This window comes from Temnothorax curvispinosus, unplaced genomic scaffold, assembly GCF_003070985.1.
Source record: "Temnothorax curvispinosus isolate PA1 unplaced genomic scaffold, ASM307098v1 QBEX01002442.1, whole genome shotgun sequence".
Classification (NCBI taxonomy): Eukaryota; Metazoa; Arthropoda; class Insecta; order Hymenoptera; family Formicidae; genus Temnothorax; species Temnothorax curvispinosus.
The window spans coordinates 15461-32180 of NW_020212222.1; the positions used below are offsets into that span (position 1 = coordinate 15461).

The following is a 16720-nucleotide window of genomic DNA, read 5'->3' on the forward strand; positions in this document are numbered from 1 at the left end:
CTTGACCAGTCCTTTCCACATGTCGAGCGTCAGGGAGATTTCCCTGCCTTGTTTGTCTCCCAGGGCGATATCCACGTACGAAGGCGTGGTATGAATACTGTACCACGGCGACTTGATCGTGATACCTATGGCTATGTACTTGTAGCCAGTCGTTGTCAGCAGATAACGCGTCGTCAGGACGCGCACCGCGGGCAATTCGACGGGCTGGTCGGTGGGAGGGCGAAAGTTGGAACGAAACTCCTGATGATGACGACGATAATGACGATCGTCCTCGACGGGCGCGTCGGTGGGAGGATGAGAGCTGCGACGCGACTCCTGGCGATGAGGACGATAATGACGATCGTCCATCAAACTGATCTTTCGCATTTTATTGCCGTTGTCGTTCGCCTCCGAATCCGCCGTCTTCGGAGGGGAAATACTTCTCGGCGCGGGTCGATCGGCCAACGTTGAGAACATTTCGCGCTGCGCGCCGCGGTAACCGTTCGTTTCTGATTTTTTTTCCGACGCGTCGTATTCGGCCGACGACGCGACACTGATGCCTTGGGGGAAACACATCGGTATAAGTAGGAAAGATCTGACTTATGTCGCGCGTGGCGTGGTGTGGGAAATTTGCGCGGTCCTCTACTTCCTTCGGCGGATGCGGAGATCGGAGGGCCGAACGCCGGTGTCGTCATCGTTCGAATAATCGCTCGCCGCCGACGTTAACGAGTTATCGTTGAGGCGTACGATTTGATAGAGGAGATCGCGCAACTGCTGCAACAGTTCGACCTTAGGGCAGACGATATTTAGCATCCGCAGATCGAATTTACCGGCCGACGAGACGGTCCTCGTAAATTCGTTGAATTTGTAGATGTGCGCCCGAGTGGTGAAGTACAGATTGCCGTCGACGTAGCGGAAGATCGACGTCACGCCGGTCGGTATTCCGGGAAACGTCGCCTCGAGGGGCGTAAATTTGGTGGCGACTCTCTTGTCCTTGTCGCATTCGTCTATCTCGCCCACCGCGTTACCGTTGAACACCACGAAGGAACGTCCTCTGTGGGTGTTCACCGCTCCGTTGATTAACGTGTTTTCGGGAAATCCGAGTTCTTGCAGGGTCTTCGGCCAACCTGGCCGCAGACTAAATTCCGGATATTGAACCAAGTATACCAAATTATCTACGAACACCACGAGATCGCCGGACGGGGATTGATAGGCGGCGGTCACGCGCGTGTAATTGTCGTGAAGAAAGCTCATGTGATTCGAAAGGGCTAAAGGTCCGTTGTACGTCCTACCGTCCAGATCGATCGACCAAACGTAACGTTTGTACGAGATGTACATTCGATTTTCCAAAATCAATATCTCGTTCACGCGATCGAGGCTGCACAGGTCCGGCGATGGCGACGGCGGCGGCGGCGGCGTCCGACGCGGCGGCTCGTTCGTACTTTTTTCACCGTACAAACGTTGAATGTCGGCGATGTCGTTTTGGTCGAGCTTCACCGGATACTGCTGGTCCGGCGCGAACATCACCGATGTTTTGCGCCTGTTGTGCACCAATCCGAGAGAGTGGCCGATCTCGTGCGTCAGCGTGTAATGCAGGGAGAACCTATCCGCGGGATGTTTAATGACGTAAATGTGCCATGGCTCGTCCCCGTCGACGTGCACCTCGGAGACGAACCCCGCTTGGTCCGTCGGGAGAGACGCGTGGGCGAGCACGTTGCCGGGGCCGTCGAATTTGTCCGAGCAAATTGCTCCGTTTACCTTGGTATTCGTGTTATAGTGACGTAGGCGTCGCCAAGATATTATAATGTCGGCATTCGGCGTTTCGGAGCGTTCGAACGTCAATGCCGAATGCTGCGACCACAGGTCGAACGCGGCCCGCGCCGTGTTCAGCTCGGTCTCGTCGGCTAAGTGAAAATGCCACGTCAGGTGCGTCTTCGGCCATTTGGACAGGCTTGCTTTCGTTCTGAGTTTCAGGATATCTCGGAAACCGCATCGCGGTTTACTCATCAATTGCAGCGTTTCGTTGTTGGGCGTTCCGTCGCCGGGTAAATCGTAGTAATTCTGAAAATCCTCGAAGGCTTTGCGAAGAAAGTCGTTTCGTCTCTGAGCCGGAACCGCGTCTACGTCTTTGGACAGATATCCGTATTTCTGCAGGTAGTCGAACGTGAGCGCGTAATTTTCGTCCGTAATTGTGAGATTGATGCACCTCGCGGCGATAAAACACGTGGTTAACGCGATTACGCGCGCGAGCCGCATCGTCGAGAGCGAGAGAGACGACGGAACTGCGATGACGGCGCGTTGCGGTTTGAGCGCGATCTCGACGAGCGCTTCGGATGCGAACGTTTACGCGAGGACGCTCGTTAGCGATAACGCGGATAGGTGGCGGCGGGGGTCTCGGGCGTGAAAAAAATGCGTTGAAGATTCCGGCGGATGCGTCGGCCCGATAAAAATGCATTATTTTTCCTCGATGTATTTTTCTTCGACGCAAAAACGCCGTTCTTGTTACATTTTTTTTTTACCGCGATATCCTCCCTTTGTCGCGCTTTCTCGGCGCGGATAAGTGCGGCGGCGGAGTCTCGGGTGGGAAAAAATGCGTCGACGATTCCGACGGATGAGTCGGTTTGATAAAATGCATTATTTTTCCTCGATGCATTTTTCCTCGACGCAAAAATGCTATTCTTAGTATATTTTTTTTACCGCAACATCCTTTTTTTACCATATATAAGAACTCGAGACTAGACTTGGGCGTAGTCTATCCGCACTCTTCGAGCGAACTCATAAGACGATGGAGAAACTTAATGATTTAAAAAGCGTGTGTGATTTATTACAAATTCATACCACAGCCCTGACGAGGGAGGTGGAAGATTATTGTAACGGTGCGGCAGCGGAGTTGCAGCAGCGCGTGAGGAGTATAACGGAAAAGGTGCCTCCCTGTTTGCAACTCACCGTTTGCGTGGACGAGGACGCCGTAATGCTTGAAAGAACGTAAGTATCGCTTTTAAACGCGAAATTATTTCTTATTATATAATCAAATAACAAATTTTATATTTATGTATATTTATTTATATTTATTATTTACATTTATTTATATTTATTATTAACATTTATTTATATTTATTATTAACATTTATTTATATTTATTATTTACATTTATTTATATTTATTTATATTTATTATTTATATTTATTTATATTTATTTATATTTATTAATTGCATTTTTTTTGTGTAGGGCCATCATTACTTCCTTAGCGAAAAAATCTTACAACCAAATCAGATTATTCGTTACGAAACTTCGTGGGATGCATAGGGACATCGCGCGGCTGGACTCGCACGAAGAGGCGGGTCGTCGCGAGAGAGATGACGACGACGACGAGGGGGATCGTCCGAACCCGAACAGCCAAGAAGCAGTAATAACCATCAATGACGATGTCCCCGTATGTTGGTCCTCCCAAAAGTGAAAAAGTGTGAAATACGATATATTTAAAAAAATTTATTAAATGACAGAAGTTTATGTATGATATACTATATAATATTGTATTACAAATAAATATTAACATTAAAAATAAATATTAACAGTAAAAATAAATGTTTTAACGATATCGCGTTTTCTTCACCGCTCCCTTCCGCACTCAATCTGATGCTTGGCGTTATCGCTCGCTCGTTCGCGTTTCTAACCACACCTCGCGCTGGAGCGTCTCAGCGTTCCCGTTCGTTTCCTTATCGCGCTATCGCCCCCGTATTCCGCTCTCGCTTTTGCTCGCCGTTTCTCTGTTTGTCGCGTTAAGATGTATCGCGTTCCCGCGACCGACCATTATTACGCACTCGGTATTATCGCGCTCCCGCGACCGGCTATTTTCGCGCACTCGGTAGCATATAATGTACGTATATAAATACGGGGTAGGTATGCGAAAAGAGGAACACCGTTGTTCATAGATTTTACGTCGATCTTTATTCAATAATATAGATAGAATAAATATAAATATAGATAGAAGGATATATATGATACAATGGAGTAAAATAAACGAGTAAACACAATATAGATAGACAAATATATATGAAATAAAAAACGAGTAACACAATAAGATAAAATGATCAATACATTAAAAAATGAAATTATATTAAACCAGTAATATATAACGTTTTTTTTACAAAAATTTATAAAGTAATTAAATTCGTGGAGTCGATGCTGGCGAGACATTCGCGTCGCTCGATCCACCAATCGCGCAATTTCATCACGTTCTCCATGGCGCAGCACCGTTGGTGACGCCGGCAGCGAAATGCGCGATCGGCGCGAAGACACTCCAACCGATCGACGTCTTCGTACTCCGCGTCGACGGTCACGATCGTCGCGTCGACGTCGCCGAGAATCTCCTGCAGCCATCTCTTCTTCTCGAGACCTTTCACGTAGATTCGCGCGCTGGGCGTCTCTTCTCTCTCCCATAACTCTTCCAGGTTGTCGCACACCGCGCGTCGAATGATCGTCTTCGCCTGGCGATAGTCCGTGTCGCCGTCCTCCCAACGAAGGCCGTGATGGTTCGTTATCAACCAACTGGCCCTTGCTTTCTCGGAGCTCGTCAGCAGATTCCAACTCATCGGCGCACGAAACACGTGATGCGCGAGCACGCGCGTCTCGCTTCGCAGCACGGCCACCTCCTTCGCGACAAATCTGTCGCCCACCGTGAATCCCTGTAGGTCGACGAAGATCGTCGTCGTCGTTGCCGCTGTTGCCATTGCGTTAGCGCGCGTTGGAAAAAATTATAGAACAGACGTTCGTTTAAGTTGCTCGTTCCTAATAGAGTCTGAGGAACGATGGAAGGAACCCGTGAATTTATATATTTTTTGTTTCCGGGATAAAACAACCCCCACAACCACATTTTTTTCGTTTCTCGGATGAGGTATCCTCACAATCGCATTTTCAGTTTCCCGGATGAGGTATCTCCACAATCGCATTTTCAGTTTCCCGGATGAGGTATTTCCACAATCGCATTTTCTGTTAGATAATTTTGCGCACCACGTTGGTCAGCGGACTGTACTCGATAACGCGATCGTGAACGATGAGACAAAAGGCCGTGGTTTTCGGCGGAACGTTTTCCTTGTTTTCGAACTCGATGCGCACGTCCACGGTGGCGCTCTTCACCGATTCGTTTTGACGGGAACAATCGATCACCGCGAGCGGAGCTACCCGCGCGAATTCGCGCGGGGAGAAGAGCGCGTCGTCGCGACTGTCTCCGTAGTACGCTCCTCGAAATTTTGCGTACATCTCGTAAAGCACGGCGAACTTGTCGCTCTCGAAATCCACGTTCACGTCGTCGTAGGGATAGAATTCCGAGTTGAGATACAATTTCACGTTGGCGAGCGCGCAATGATCAAACCTCGAGGCGTCGCCCGCGAATTTGTTTCGCCGTCCGGTCTGCAGTGCGAATATGACGTATCGCGGCTTCTCCAATTGCGGCGCGGCTTTCACGGCCCACGAATGCTTGGTCGTGCTCTGCAGCAGGAGAAATTCGTACAGATCCAAGAGCGAAAGCCCGCGCTCAGAAATCGTCCGCTTTTCAACGTTCGCAACAGTGATAATTTAGTCACGTCGTTTAGCGCCACGTAAGGCATACGCCATTGCACTTTCAACAATGTAATTTTAGGATCCTTGGCCGGATCTCTCGGCACGGTCTTCTTCGGATCTACGATGCAGTTGTGGTCGCTACGAAAGCGTATTAGGATAAGCTCGTGTCGCGCGTTTATCACCACGCGTCTGTAGTTCTCGCAGAAACCCAAAAGAATATTCAAAGGTACGCAAAAGTTGAATTGATGGGACGCGTTGTTCAGATTCGATTCGCTCGTCGGATAACTCCATCCGGCGTTCTGCAGTCTTCTGGCTCGTTCGATGGTCAGCGACACGTAGTTCTTTATCGTGCTGGTTATGCCGACGTTTCTACATCGGTCGATCTCCACGCCGTCGAGCTCGTATCGAATTTCGTCGAACATAAACGCGACGCAGTTGTTGACTAATTTTGCATATTGTTCCTCATTCGTCGCGCCGTCGTTGTTGAGTCGTCCCTCGACGTACAGGAAACTGTTGCACGGCAGCGTATACAGATCCTGCTGCTGTATGGGTATTCGTATCTCGTCGTTGTGCCCGAACGTCGTGTTGACGTACGGGTTATACGCGTGAGTCTCGATTCCGACGATGCGCTCGTCGAAGATCGGCTCACCGCCGATACTCAGGATGTCGGCCATGGTTTTTCCTCTCGAGGTAAAAACGACTCGGCGGTGACGCGTTTCTCACGGCGAGACCCAGCAATCGTAGGAACCTGACGTTGGCGTTGCTGAGAACGGCTCTCCCTCCTCCGCCTCTTCTCTTCCCTACGCTTTCGATCTTGTCGTAGAACGGGCTAGCTCGCTCGTTCGTACAATTCGCGCTAGATCCGTTCAGAACGAGCATCCCTCCTCTCGCTCTCTCTTCGGGGATACGCGCACACACACACTAACCGTGACGACGACGTACGTGCAGTCTAATCGTTATCTCCTCGCCGCGAAAGTCGATCAGCCGATCCTTCTGATCCACGACTCGCACCGTGATATCGGTGACGTTTCGCGCGACGATCGGGAGGTAAATGATCTGCGTCGGAGTCTCCGACAGTTTATATCCCGGTGGAACTTTCGGCGCGAACTCGTGTATCGCGTGCACCGAGCGTCCGTTGCTGTACGCTCCCGCGGTGATACTGCACTCGATGCGAATTATGTTCACGCTTATGACGTCAACGGGTCCATCGGAAACGTATCATTTGTTCGGTTTTAGAATACGATCGCTCGAGAAACCCAAAAGAGAACCGATGTTGTTCGGTTTTGTAAAATTCACTTGGTAGGCGCACTTTATCTCGCTCCTCATGGTATTCTCGTTGGCGCGAAGATCGAGCATTTTATCGCCACCGTCGTCGTCCCCGTATATGTCATAACCGTCGCCATCGTCGTCGTCGTCTTCGTCCTCGTATACGCGATAAACCTCGTCGTCGGCTTCGTCCTTCTCCGTTCGGTTTTTTTCTTTTACCCGTCCAGCGTCGTCGGTCTACGGTTTTCCTCTTTTCTTCTTAATTTTGTCTCTCTCGCGGGCGCGACGTTCGCGATGGAGAAGAGCGGCGCGCAGATATTTGCTCACGGCTCGCAGCTCGTACGAACCTTCCGGAACGACGATTCTCCGGTCGTCCTCGCCGTAGTAGAAGCGATTGTTCGCGGACGTAACGTTCGGTATTGAATTGTACGTCTCAAAAGTCGCCAAACCCAGCTCGTATTCGCCGTCGCTCAGATCCAAAGCGGAAAAGTGACTCGCCGTGAAAACGCTGCTGGTCCCGGTCAACGTGAGCGTCAGCGACGTCGCGGGAGAACGTCGGTCGTCCGCCCGCTCCCCCCCAATCGATCTCGCGAAGAAATCGCAGACACAGCTGTCCGCAGATTCTCTGATTAAATGTCTGGAACGCGCGACGATTGTACGTCACGACCGCGCTCTCGCCGCCACCGTCGTCGAGATACCGCGCGAGATCTCTCGGCGGACGGAGATTTCCAAACGCGTCGAAGTAGATCGCCGAGTTCCCTTTTTTTGCGTAAGCGACCCAATGCGTGCCCGGGCCCACCGCGTCGTCGAGATTCACGATGCCGCACTCCGCGCGTCGCACCCTCGGTGGCAGAGCGTCGCGCATAAACACCCCGCGGAAGAACGGTATGCGCAGACGACGCGCCGATCGATCGAGCTGCTCGTCAGTCGTGACGCCGTACGGAGGTAGACGCGCTAACCTCGCCTTCTTCCGCGAGGTTTTTTTTTTCAACGACTCTCCTCGCGCCACCTCCGCGCTTCTTATACGGCGCGAGGTACAACCCGCGACCCTCCATCGCGCGATTGTGTCGCTGCAATTCGTCGAGCTGTTTTTGCGCCGCTTTGTTGGCGCTCACCGCTTTGGCCACGCCGGCCGCGCCACCGATCAAGGAACCGAGAGCGCCCAACATCGGTAGAAAGGGCAAGAAGCCGCCGCGTTTCGCCGTCGGAAGTATCCTCCGCTTTTTCGTTCTCGTCTTCGCGCTTCTCCTCAATCCCGTTCCTTTTCTCGTTTTCCTTTTGCGTTCCATACCCATGCCCAGCTTCGTCTTCGTCTTCATAGCCGCCCATACGGCCGCCGCGGCGAGTCTCTCACCGGCCGTGGAATCCTGCGCGGTGACGCGCTCCCGCGCCCTCTCGGCGAGTCGTCGATCGACGACGTGTCGCTTGGCGAGCTCGCCGCTTCGCGAATACGCGACGTCGTGCTCTCGACACGCCGCGTCCAACGGATTGATGCCTTCTTCGTCGCGCGCTAGTCTCTTCGCTAGACGCGTACCGGGCCCGCAAAACTGATAACCGGGTATGTGCAGCTCGAAGGGAAGAGCGTTTATCGCGCGATTGAGCAGACCGGTGCCGCGCATTCGGTCGCGGTTGCGGGAGGAGGATTCATTTCTTCTTAGTTCGAACGGGAAGTCGATGATTCACCGTTCATAGGGGGAAAGCGATTGCACTCGTGGCAGTCCTTGATGAGCGGCGGCGGACCGTCTATGTGCGTTCGCTGCCACGGACGATTGTAGTGTTTCATGCACGGGCGATATCTCTGCACCTCGGGATCCGCTTGTATATGTTCCGGCAAACGGTCCCACAACCGGTGCACGTATCTCCCAAATTGACGCAACAGAAGGACCTTCGGAACGTATTGCAACTCTTCCGCCGTTAGATTGAGAATTTCGTAACTGTCCACCAGTATGGGAAACACGCGGCTGTGAGACATCTCACCGATGCGCGCGAACGATTCGTTGCTTTTAGAAAATAAATTTTTTGTACGAATACGGCGACACGCTCGCGCTACTTATATCCGCGCGCGAGGCGTTTGCGCACGCGCGACGAAACGAAACGACGTCCGCGTTTCCCTCCCTTTTTTTCCAGCGATCGAGAGACTCATCGCGAACGAACCGAGCGGAAATCGCGCTCGCGGAAAAACCCGAGAGAGGGCAAACATGCGATTCGTGCGACAGACGGCGACGTTAGGAGTTTCGAATCTGGATCGCAAAACGTCGGCGGGGTCGGGCGCGACCGAGAGAGGAAACGGAGAATCGCGCCGGCACGATCCTCTCCTTCCGAACGTCGTCCGTTGCATCATTTGCGGTCCCTTCAATTGCGGTAAGACGAACGTTCTGCTGAGCCTGCTGGAACAACCGCACGGTCTCCGTTTCGAGAACGTATACGTGTACTCGAAATCTCTGCAACAACCGAAGTATCGATACCTCAAAAGATTGTTTGAGCCTATAGACGAGATCGGCTATCACGCGTTTTCCGACAATCGCGACATTGTTCCGCCCGACGAGGCGCTTCCCGACTCGGTCTTCGTCTTCAACGACGTGGCCTGCGACAAGCAGGACAGAATGAGGGAGTACTTTTCTATGGGCCGACATTCGAATATCGATTGCTTCTATCTCTGTCAGACGTACGCTAAGATACCGAAACATCTTGTGCGCGATAACGTAAATCTGCTGATCCTGTTCAGGCAGGACGGCACCAATCTGCGACACGTGTACGACGATCACGTGAACATCGACATGTCGTACGACGAGTTTCGCGCCTTCTGTCGCGAGTGTTGGCGGCGCACCTACGGTTTCGCCGTGATAGACAAGGACAGCGCGTTGCGAGGCGGACGGTACAGACGGGGCTTCCACGACTTCGCCGTGCTGTAGGGCCGATCAGTGCGCCTCGCCGAACGACGCGAGTATGAGCGCGATCGCGGAGGAGAGAACCGCGCGAGAGATAGCCAAGACGCGCGCCTCGATTCGCAGGAAGTACGCCGCTCTCAGAGCCGGGAAAATGGAGAGCGAGATCGCTCTGGAAAAGAGGTACGAGCCTATCGTCAAACCTCTGAAACGGCTCGCCGATGACGTGGAACGTAGGGGTAAAGGACCGGGCAAGATCGACGACGACGACGGCGCTGGCTTTACGTTCGCGAAAAAGATGAAAGCGACGAAGAGAGCGAAGAAGGACAGCGAGAACGGCGACGACGACGACGACGACGACGACGACGATGCTGGCGCCGACCTGGAGCGCGATTACGGGGAGGACGACGACGTATTCGCGCCAATCGGGACAACCTCGACGGCGGAAAAAAGAGAGTCGCGTCCGGCACGGCTGAGTTCGGCTCCCGCGACGACGACTATGATGAGCTCCACGCTGATCCGCGACGATTCGGTCCAGTTTTTACCCAGAGAACGCGAGATCGTCTCGGAGACGACGACTCCATTTCCCACGTTGGAGACGTCCGCCGGGAAATCTTTGAGTACGGCGGAAAGTTGCGACGTTCTGACTAGCCAACTAGGACCGTTAGGGCGGGAATACTTGGGCGCTCTTCTGGGCGGCGACAAAAACAAGGAGATCGACACCGTTTACGGAGTGCATTTCGGCGAGAAAGGCACGATGTTGGGTAACAAGCGATTCAAGCTGAACCCGGATGACTCCATGGTCATCGACGGTGTACCGTACATCCAGCCAGCGCGATGTCCGTGAACAAATTCGGCATGTCTCTGACGAATCGGAGCAGCGGCGACGGAGTCGACAGTGCGTCCACGGTGAGATTGCGCTCCTCGATCGAGTCCCTGCGCAATTACGCGCGCAACAACGCGCTCTTCGTGAGCGAGGATTTTTACGACGCGAGGGAGCGCAAGATACGAAGAGTAGCCGCGCCGGAGATCGACACCGACGCGACGAACAGGAGTTACGTCGAGGACGCGATCGAACGATCGAAGAAAAGCGCGACCGAAGAATTGAACGGTAGGATTGTGGCGGTGGAGAACAAGACGGAGAGAAATTTGAAGAACGAAATAGCGAAGGTAAAGGACGCGGCGCTCCTCATTCGTTTGAACTTTTATGAAGCGGATCAGCACAAGATACGACACGTAGCCGCGCCGGAAATCGGCACCGACGCGGCGAACAAGGCCTACGTAGATGGCGCGATCGGACGGCTCAAGAAAGTCGTGACCGATGAGATCGAGAAGAAAAACGCGACGAAAGAATTGAGAGGCGGAATCGAGACGCTGAGGAACGACGCACTCCGTTTGAACGAGGAATCCTACGACGCGAAGGAGCGCAGGATACGGCGCGTAGCCGCGCCGGAAATCGGCACCGACGCGACGAACAGGAGCTACGTAGAGGGCGTGATTGGGTAGCTAAAAAGCGTTTTGATCGAAGAGATCAAGAATAACAACGCGATCGGAGAACTGAGAAACGGAATCGCGGCGCTGGAAAGCGTCGCGCTCCGTTTGAACGCTCAGGATTCCTATGACGCGTCGGGGCGCAAGATACGACGCGTAGCCGCGCCGGAGGTCGGCGCCGACGCGGCCAACAAGAGGTTTGTCGAGGGAGCGATCGCGGAACTCGGAAAGACTTTGAGCGACGCAATAAAAAAATTTAAAAAAAAATTCGTTACCGTGAAAAATACCGCGGATAGGCACGAAGTTGAAATCATCGCAATCAAGACCGTTTTGAAGCTTCTCAAACAAAATGAGCGTGGAAAAACGTAGACTCGTGGAAGAATTGCACGCGCCGGCGCGAAAAAACTTTCCTCGCCGCCGCGTCGTGGTGCGCGGTTACGACGACCTGTGGCAGGCCGACGTGGTCGAGATGCGCCCCTATTCGCGCGCAAACGCGGGCCACAATTACATTCTGACGGTCATCGATGTGCTGAGCAAGTACGCCTGAGCGATCCCGCTCAAAAGCAAGGGCGGAAAGGAGGTCGCGACGGCTCTCCGAAAGATTTTTCGCAAGGACGCGCGACACCCCAGGAATCTGCAAACAGACAAAGGAAAGGAATTCTACAACGCCGACGTGCGCAAAATCGTCGACGAGCGCGAGGTGAATCACTACTCCACGTATTTGGTGATGAAAGCGTCGGTGGTGGAGAGATTCAATCTTCGAAAAAGGCTACACTCCCAATTGGACTGCCGAGATCTTTCGCTTAGCCAAAGTACAAAGGACCAATCCCGTTACGTATCTGCTGAAAGACGTTCGCGGAGAAGCGATAGCCGGAGGATTCTACGAACACGAGTTGCTGCGCGTCTCCAATCTCGACGTCTATCTCGTGGAAAAAGTCCTGCGCAAGCGCGGCAATCGAGCGTTCGTGAAGTGGCTAGGAATGGACAGTTCGCACAATTCGTGGATAGATAAGGCATCTGTATTGTAAAAAGAAAGAAATACTTAGATATTCGTAGACACGCGCAACGCTTACTTTATTGTCAATAAAAGTTTACACATTCGTTGGTTTGTTTCTTACGTGTTATTGATTTTTACGATAAAACAATTTTTAAAACGTATAATATTGTTTTCTTTTTTACAACGGTATTCCGTAATGTCCCCACGGAAGCGTCTCCTCGCCGTTCGACGTCACGTATCGCTTGTCGTCGTGCGGACTGAGGGCTAGTTTTTGCTCCGACACGGTGTTAACCTCGTGCAGCGTCGAGCGTATGCACGACTGGCGCGTCTTCAGCTCGCGCGCGTTCCGCAGGCACGCTACGTAATCCTCGAACATGATCTTCTTCGCGACTACGTTTCTCTTAACGCCCTTTATTCTCTTGGTGTCGTCGCATCCGAGTACTTTGTAAGTGTACATCTTCGCTCTGAGGCCCACGAACTCCGTCATGATCGCGCCGTTGTTCTCGTCCTTCATCAAACCGGGCACCTTTTTGTTGACGCGCGGCACACCGTGCGCGTTATTCTCCGCGTAATCGCTCGTGTCGAACTTGTGTATGTCGCGTTTCATACGCTCATACGCGTCTTCGCACTCCAGCGAATAGATCAGACTGTCCGTATCCGTGTAAGCAATTCGACAACGGTCGCGATAGAGCGGCACCATGTAGTCGTAGTGAAACTCGTAGAGACTCGTCTTGGATATCTCGAGAATGCACATAACCACGTAGACCGGCTTGTTGAATTTTACCTCGAGCCTTCGCAGCTCGATGGCCACCAGATTCTCCGAGAAGACGCTCCTGCTGTGAAAGTTCGGCTTAGCGATCAACGCCTCCGCGTTGCATCTCCCGTCCCATTGCGTCACGAGACGCACGTCCACGTGATCGCGCACGTTCTCCATCGTTTTGCCGAAGACGGCGTTGTTCATCAATTTGTACAAATTCCGTTCGAACTTTTTGCTCGCGCGCGTCCTAAGCGTGGTGTTCAGCTCGATGTAGACGCGAAGCCACGGCGACTGGGCGAATCGCAGAACGCGACGAACGCGCGTCAGACGCATACCTAGTCGCAGACATTGCTGCAGGTTTCAATAGTGCGTCACGTAGCGCGATTTGTCGTAGAGAGTGGCGAGCAGTTTCTCCTGTTGCTTACCGGGCGGTTTGTCGCGAGTCGGGCACAACGGCAGATCCGCGTGGGGTTGTGCAGGTCCCGCGGGTACTCGAGATCTACCTCCAAAATGTAACCGACGTCGCTGTCCGCCGGCACGGTCGTCGCGTCGAAATTCTCAGGGTCGTCGAGCCACTGGAAATTCGCGTAAGGCAACAATTCGGTCATAGCCCAGCCGTACAGATTGTTCACGCCGTAATACATGAGATACGTAGTAGGCTGGGACGAGTCGTGCGTCGGTACGTGCCTGTTGTTGGCTCGCGCGTACCTGAGTGAACATTGACTGAGGCCTCCGCGTATTCCGCGTTCCATGAACAGCACCATGTCGATGTCGGTGAGCAGCTCGAAACGCACGCCGGTGTACCTCAGCATGGCGTCCCACGTGTACCCCGGCAACGTGTAGTAATGCGCGGGATTAAGCCCATAACTCGCCGAACACGCGTCCCGAAAATTTTCAAATATATCCGCCAGAAGAAGCACGTCGTCGGTCTTGAGATACAGATCGCTGTACTCGCCGAGATCTCGCACGCAAAAACGTCGCCAAACCTTCGTCGCGTGCTCGTAGTCGCTCTCGCTCGCGGTCTCGTCGGTCAGGGAGTTGTAAAAGGCCTCGTGCGGCGGAAGCTCGGTCTCCCGCAGTTTGTCCGCGCTGTCAACGTACTCGTACGGAAATACTCCCTTGCGAGTGAGCAGATCGAGATCCTCCGCGCTCAAATCCGCGTACTCCGAACGCGTTATTCTTAGCTTGTCCTTGTTCAGATAGGACGCCAGGGTTTCGATACTCGCCGCTAAAAATTTATACGAGTCCACGAATCGAAGCTTCATGTACCGATCCCATCCCCCGTCCGTCTGCGTCTCCTTAACGGTCTTCGAGAAAGATATGTACTTTCCTTCGTGAGCGGCAGCAGATCGACCCCGCCCTCGAAATCGTTCGCGATTTTCTCGACGACGAAGTGCGCGTCGTAACCCGACAGATTGTGAAAGAACACGGGAATCACGTAAACGTTTCTGTAATTCAGATTGCAACGAGAATGCGCCGGACCTCTGTAGCGTCCGGTTAGGTGACAGTGATCCCGCATGCGCTTGTCCTCCGGTTGGAACGATTTCCCGCACACGTGACAATGAGTCGCGAGCCGAAATTCGCTTTTCTCGTCCTCCGTAAGCTCCACCATCGCTATATTGGTGGAAAATTTATTCTTAACGCGATGCGCGAGAACGCGAAACTCGTTCACGAACCACGAAACGCAATCCTCGCCGCGACGATATCTGTACGCGGACGCGGTATCGTCGTAGGTGCAGCACAGATAGTAGCCCAGGCTGAACGGTACGTGACGTTGATAAGCGTATCTTTCCGTTCTCGGGCCCCCCCTCGACGTTTTCCCTCTCCCGTTGTTCGAGAAGACACTCCAGATCCGCGTACACTACGAAGGGAAGTCGCTCCTTTCTGTCGTGATTGTCGAACGACAGCCACTTATCGCTCTCGTTCGGGAGAACGACGGCGCAGTCGTTCATTTGGCCGCAGTCGACGCTGTGGGCGGCCAACTTATCGCGCGTATAAAAATAGTGTAGACATCTGCGAAATAACGTGCGAGCGATTACTATGCGTATATGAAAAATAACGCCTCATCTTTTCCTTGTTCCTCATATTTTTTTTCATTTTTTTTTACCTACCGATCGCAAACGTGCTTCGCGCACCGTTTCGCGGTCAATTGCGAATTCACCAATCGCGACAGATTCTTTATCCAGGCGAAATGGCCCCTGTTGACGCCGCGCAGCGTATCGCGCAGATACAGCAGATTTACGTGCCTGTCCCTCTTATCGTCGGTTAACCGTAGAGGCACGATCGCGTTGTCGTCGGCGCCCCGGCCGAACTTAGCTTTTTTTTCAATTCCTTCCCGAGTTATAAACACGTTGATCGATACGTCGTTCTGACGTTCGAATTTTCCGATCTTTTTTAGATCTATGGAAAAATCGATCCCGTCGAGATTCAGCACCGTCGCGTAATCGGGATGCGAGCCGCATCGTTCCGCGTTGCGCTTGGCGGGGTACAGAGCGGCGACCACCGCGCGCGCGAAACACGCGTCGTTCTCCGATAGCACGTTGACCACCGCCTTTTTAAGTCTTATACCTAGCGGTATTTTCATCCAACATCCCACGCGCATGGGATTACACTTGTTCACGTTCACGATTAGGTTCAGTATTTGCGACAATGCTTATCCGCTGTCGCGTTCCTGAAATTCGTCCAACCGCGTTAGAATCGCGTCGCGCACGTACCTATCGTACCACTCGCCCAGATCGGACCCCGGGAGAAGCTGTTCGTTCCGCATAGCGATACTCTTCACATCGGTCTTAACGTTCGCTACAAATTCCCCATTGAATATGACGTTGACCTTCAGACACCCGTGTTCGGTCATATTATCCCGCACCTTTTCAAGCACGGTGCCTTTCGCGTCGTCGAGAAATCGCGCGGGCTCGATGTACGTCGAGTTCGTCACGGCGCCGGTCAGCACGCGACGTTGGAACGCCGCGTCGATCTCGATCCACGAGAAACCTCTGCCACTGCTGCCGCTACCGCCACCCCCTCCGTCCAAGCCGGCACCTACGGCGCGTTCGAATCGTCGACGCAGATCTTCCCTCGAACCTTCCAATCGCGCTATTAGAGTTACCAGAGCGGTCACGGCTCCCGTGTTTCCTCGCTTCCCAGAGCGTTTGACTCGACACTCCTCCCGCAGAAGTCGGAGACACTCGTCGCATCGCCGTCTCCACGCGCGGTACCCGTCCGCGTCGCGGACGTCCGCGGCGAGTAACTCGTCGCACTCTTTCCGCATCGCGTCCAAAAGGGTTTACCCTCGGGAACGTTGAATTTCACTCGGTCGAAAAGACGACGAGACCCGGCGGTTTGAATCCGACGTATCCTCTCCCCTCCGTATACCGTATCGTAATAAAGATAATACTCGAGCGGCAGGCAACGCGTATAATCGCTCGCCCTGACGAATTTGCCACCGTCGTCTCTATCCACTCTCGCTCGCGATTAGTTCGCGCTCCGATTTCCCTTCGCAGATGATGGATAGCCAGATTCCATCGCGCGTCCTCCTTCACCACCGACGCGCACGCGTTTGACGACAACGGTGCTTCGACTCTCGCCGATTCGTCGTCCGAATCGGACGAAAACTTAGGCATGGGCTCGCGACAGCGCGGTTCGTCGTCCAATTCCACGGACGACGGATAACGGCGATCGTTCATTCGCGAATACGTATCGCTAATGCTACATTTGCACCGCTAACGTCTATATCAAAATAAAAATCTCAATCTTCAGTCCGCTACATTAATGTTTCGGCGTAATCA

The 16720-nt window shown here is 53.0% G+C and overlaps 3 protein-coding genes across 3 annotated transcripts; all 3 read right to left on the minus strand.

The window, feature by feature from the left end:
• Positions 1–621: 621 nt before the first annotated feature.
• LOC112451644 (interstitial collagenase-like) lies at positions 622–2235 on the minus strand. The gene has a single exon (XM_025011404.1). The coding sequence runs from the start codon at positions 2233–2235 to the stop codon at positions 622–624; it is 1614 nt and encodes a 537-aa protein (XP_024867172.1).
• Positions 2236–4972: 2737 nt separating this feature from the next.
• LOC112451645 lies at positions 4973–6213 on the minus strand. Its single transcript, XM_025011405.1, has 2 exons — positions 5563–6213; positions 4973–5467 (listed from the first exon to the last, which is right to left on the minus strand). The coding sequence occupies exons 1-2, from the start codon at positions 6211–6213 to the stop codon at positions 4973–4975; spliced, it is 1146 nt and encodes a 381-aa protein (XP_024867173.1).
• Positions 6214–12356: 6143 nt separating this feature from the next.
• Positions 12357–15519, minus strand: LOC112451646. Its single transcript, XM_025011407.1, has 5 exons — positions 15047–15519; positions 14704–14948; positions 14262–14549; positions 13361–14163; positions 12357–13286 (listed from the first exon to the last, which is right to left on the minus strand). The coding sequence occupies exons 1-5, from the start codon at positions 15517–15519 to the stop codon at positions 12357–12359; spliced, it is 2739 nt and encodes a 912-aa protein (XP_024867175.1).
• Positions 15520–16720: the final 1201 nt, after the last annotated feature.

Excerpts from the sequence above, each read along its gene's own strand:
- LOC112451644 (XM_025011404.1), bottom strand. The coding sequence starts at position 2,235 with ATGCGGCTCGCGCGCGTAATCGCGTTAACCACGTGTTTTATCGCCGCG.
- LOC112451645 (XM_025011405.1), bottom strand. The coding sequence starts at position 6,213 with ATGGCCGACATCCTGAGTATCGGCGGTGAGCCGATCTTCGACGAGCGC. Across the intron at positions 5,468-5,562 it reads CTTACGTGGCGCTAAACGAC|AGCACGACCAAGCATTCGTG; the intron begins GTGACTAAATTA and ends CTCCTGCTGCAG.
- LOC112451646 (XM_025011407.1), bottom strand. The coding sequence starts at position 15,519 with ATGAAAATACCGCTAGGTATAAGACTTAAAAAGGCGGTGGTCAACGTG. Across the intron at positions 14,949-15,046 it reads GCGAAGCACGTTTGCGATCG|ATGTCTACACTATTTTTATA; the intron begins GTAGGTAAAAAA and ends GTTATTTCGCAG. Across the intron at positions 14,550-14,703 it reads GATACGCTTATCAACGTCAC|CGATGGTGGAGCTTACGGAG; the intron begins GTACCGTTCAGC and ends CCACCAATATAG.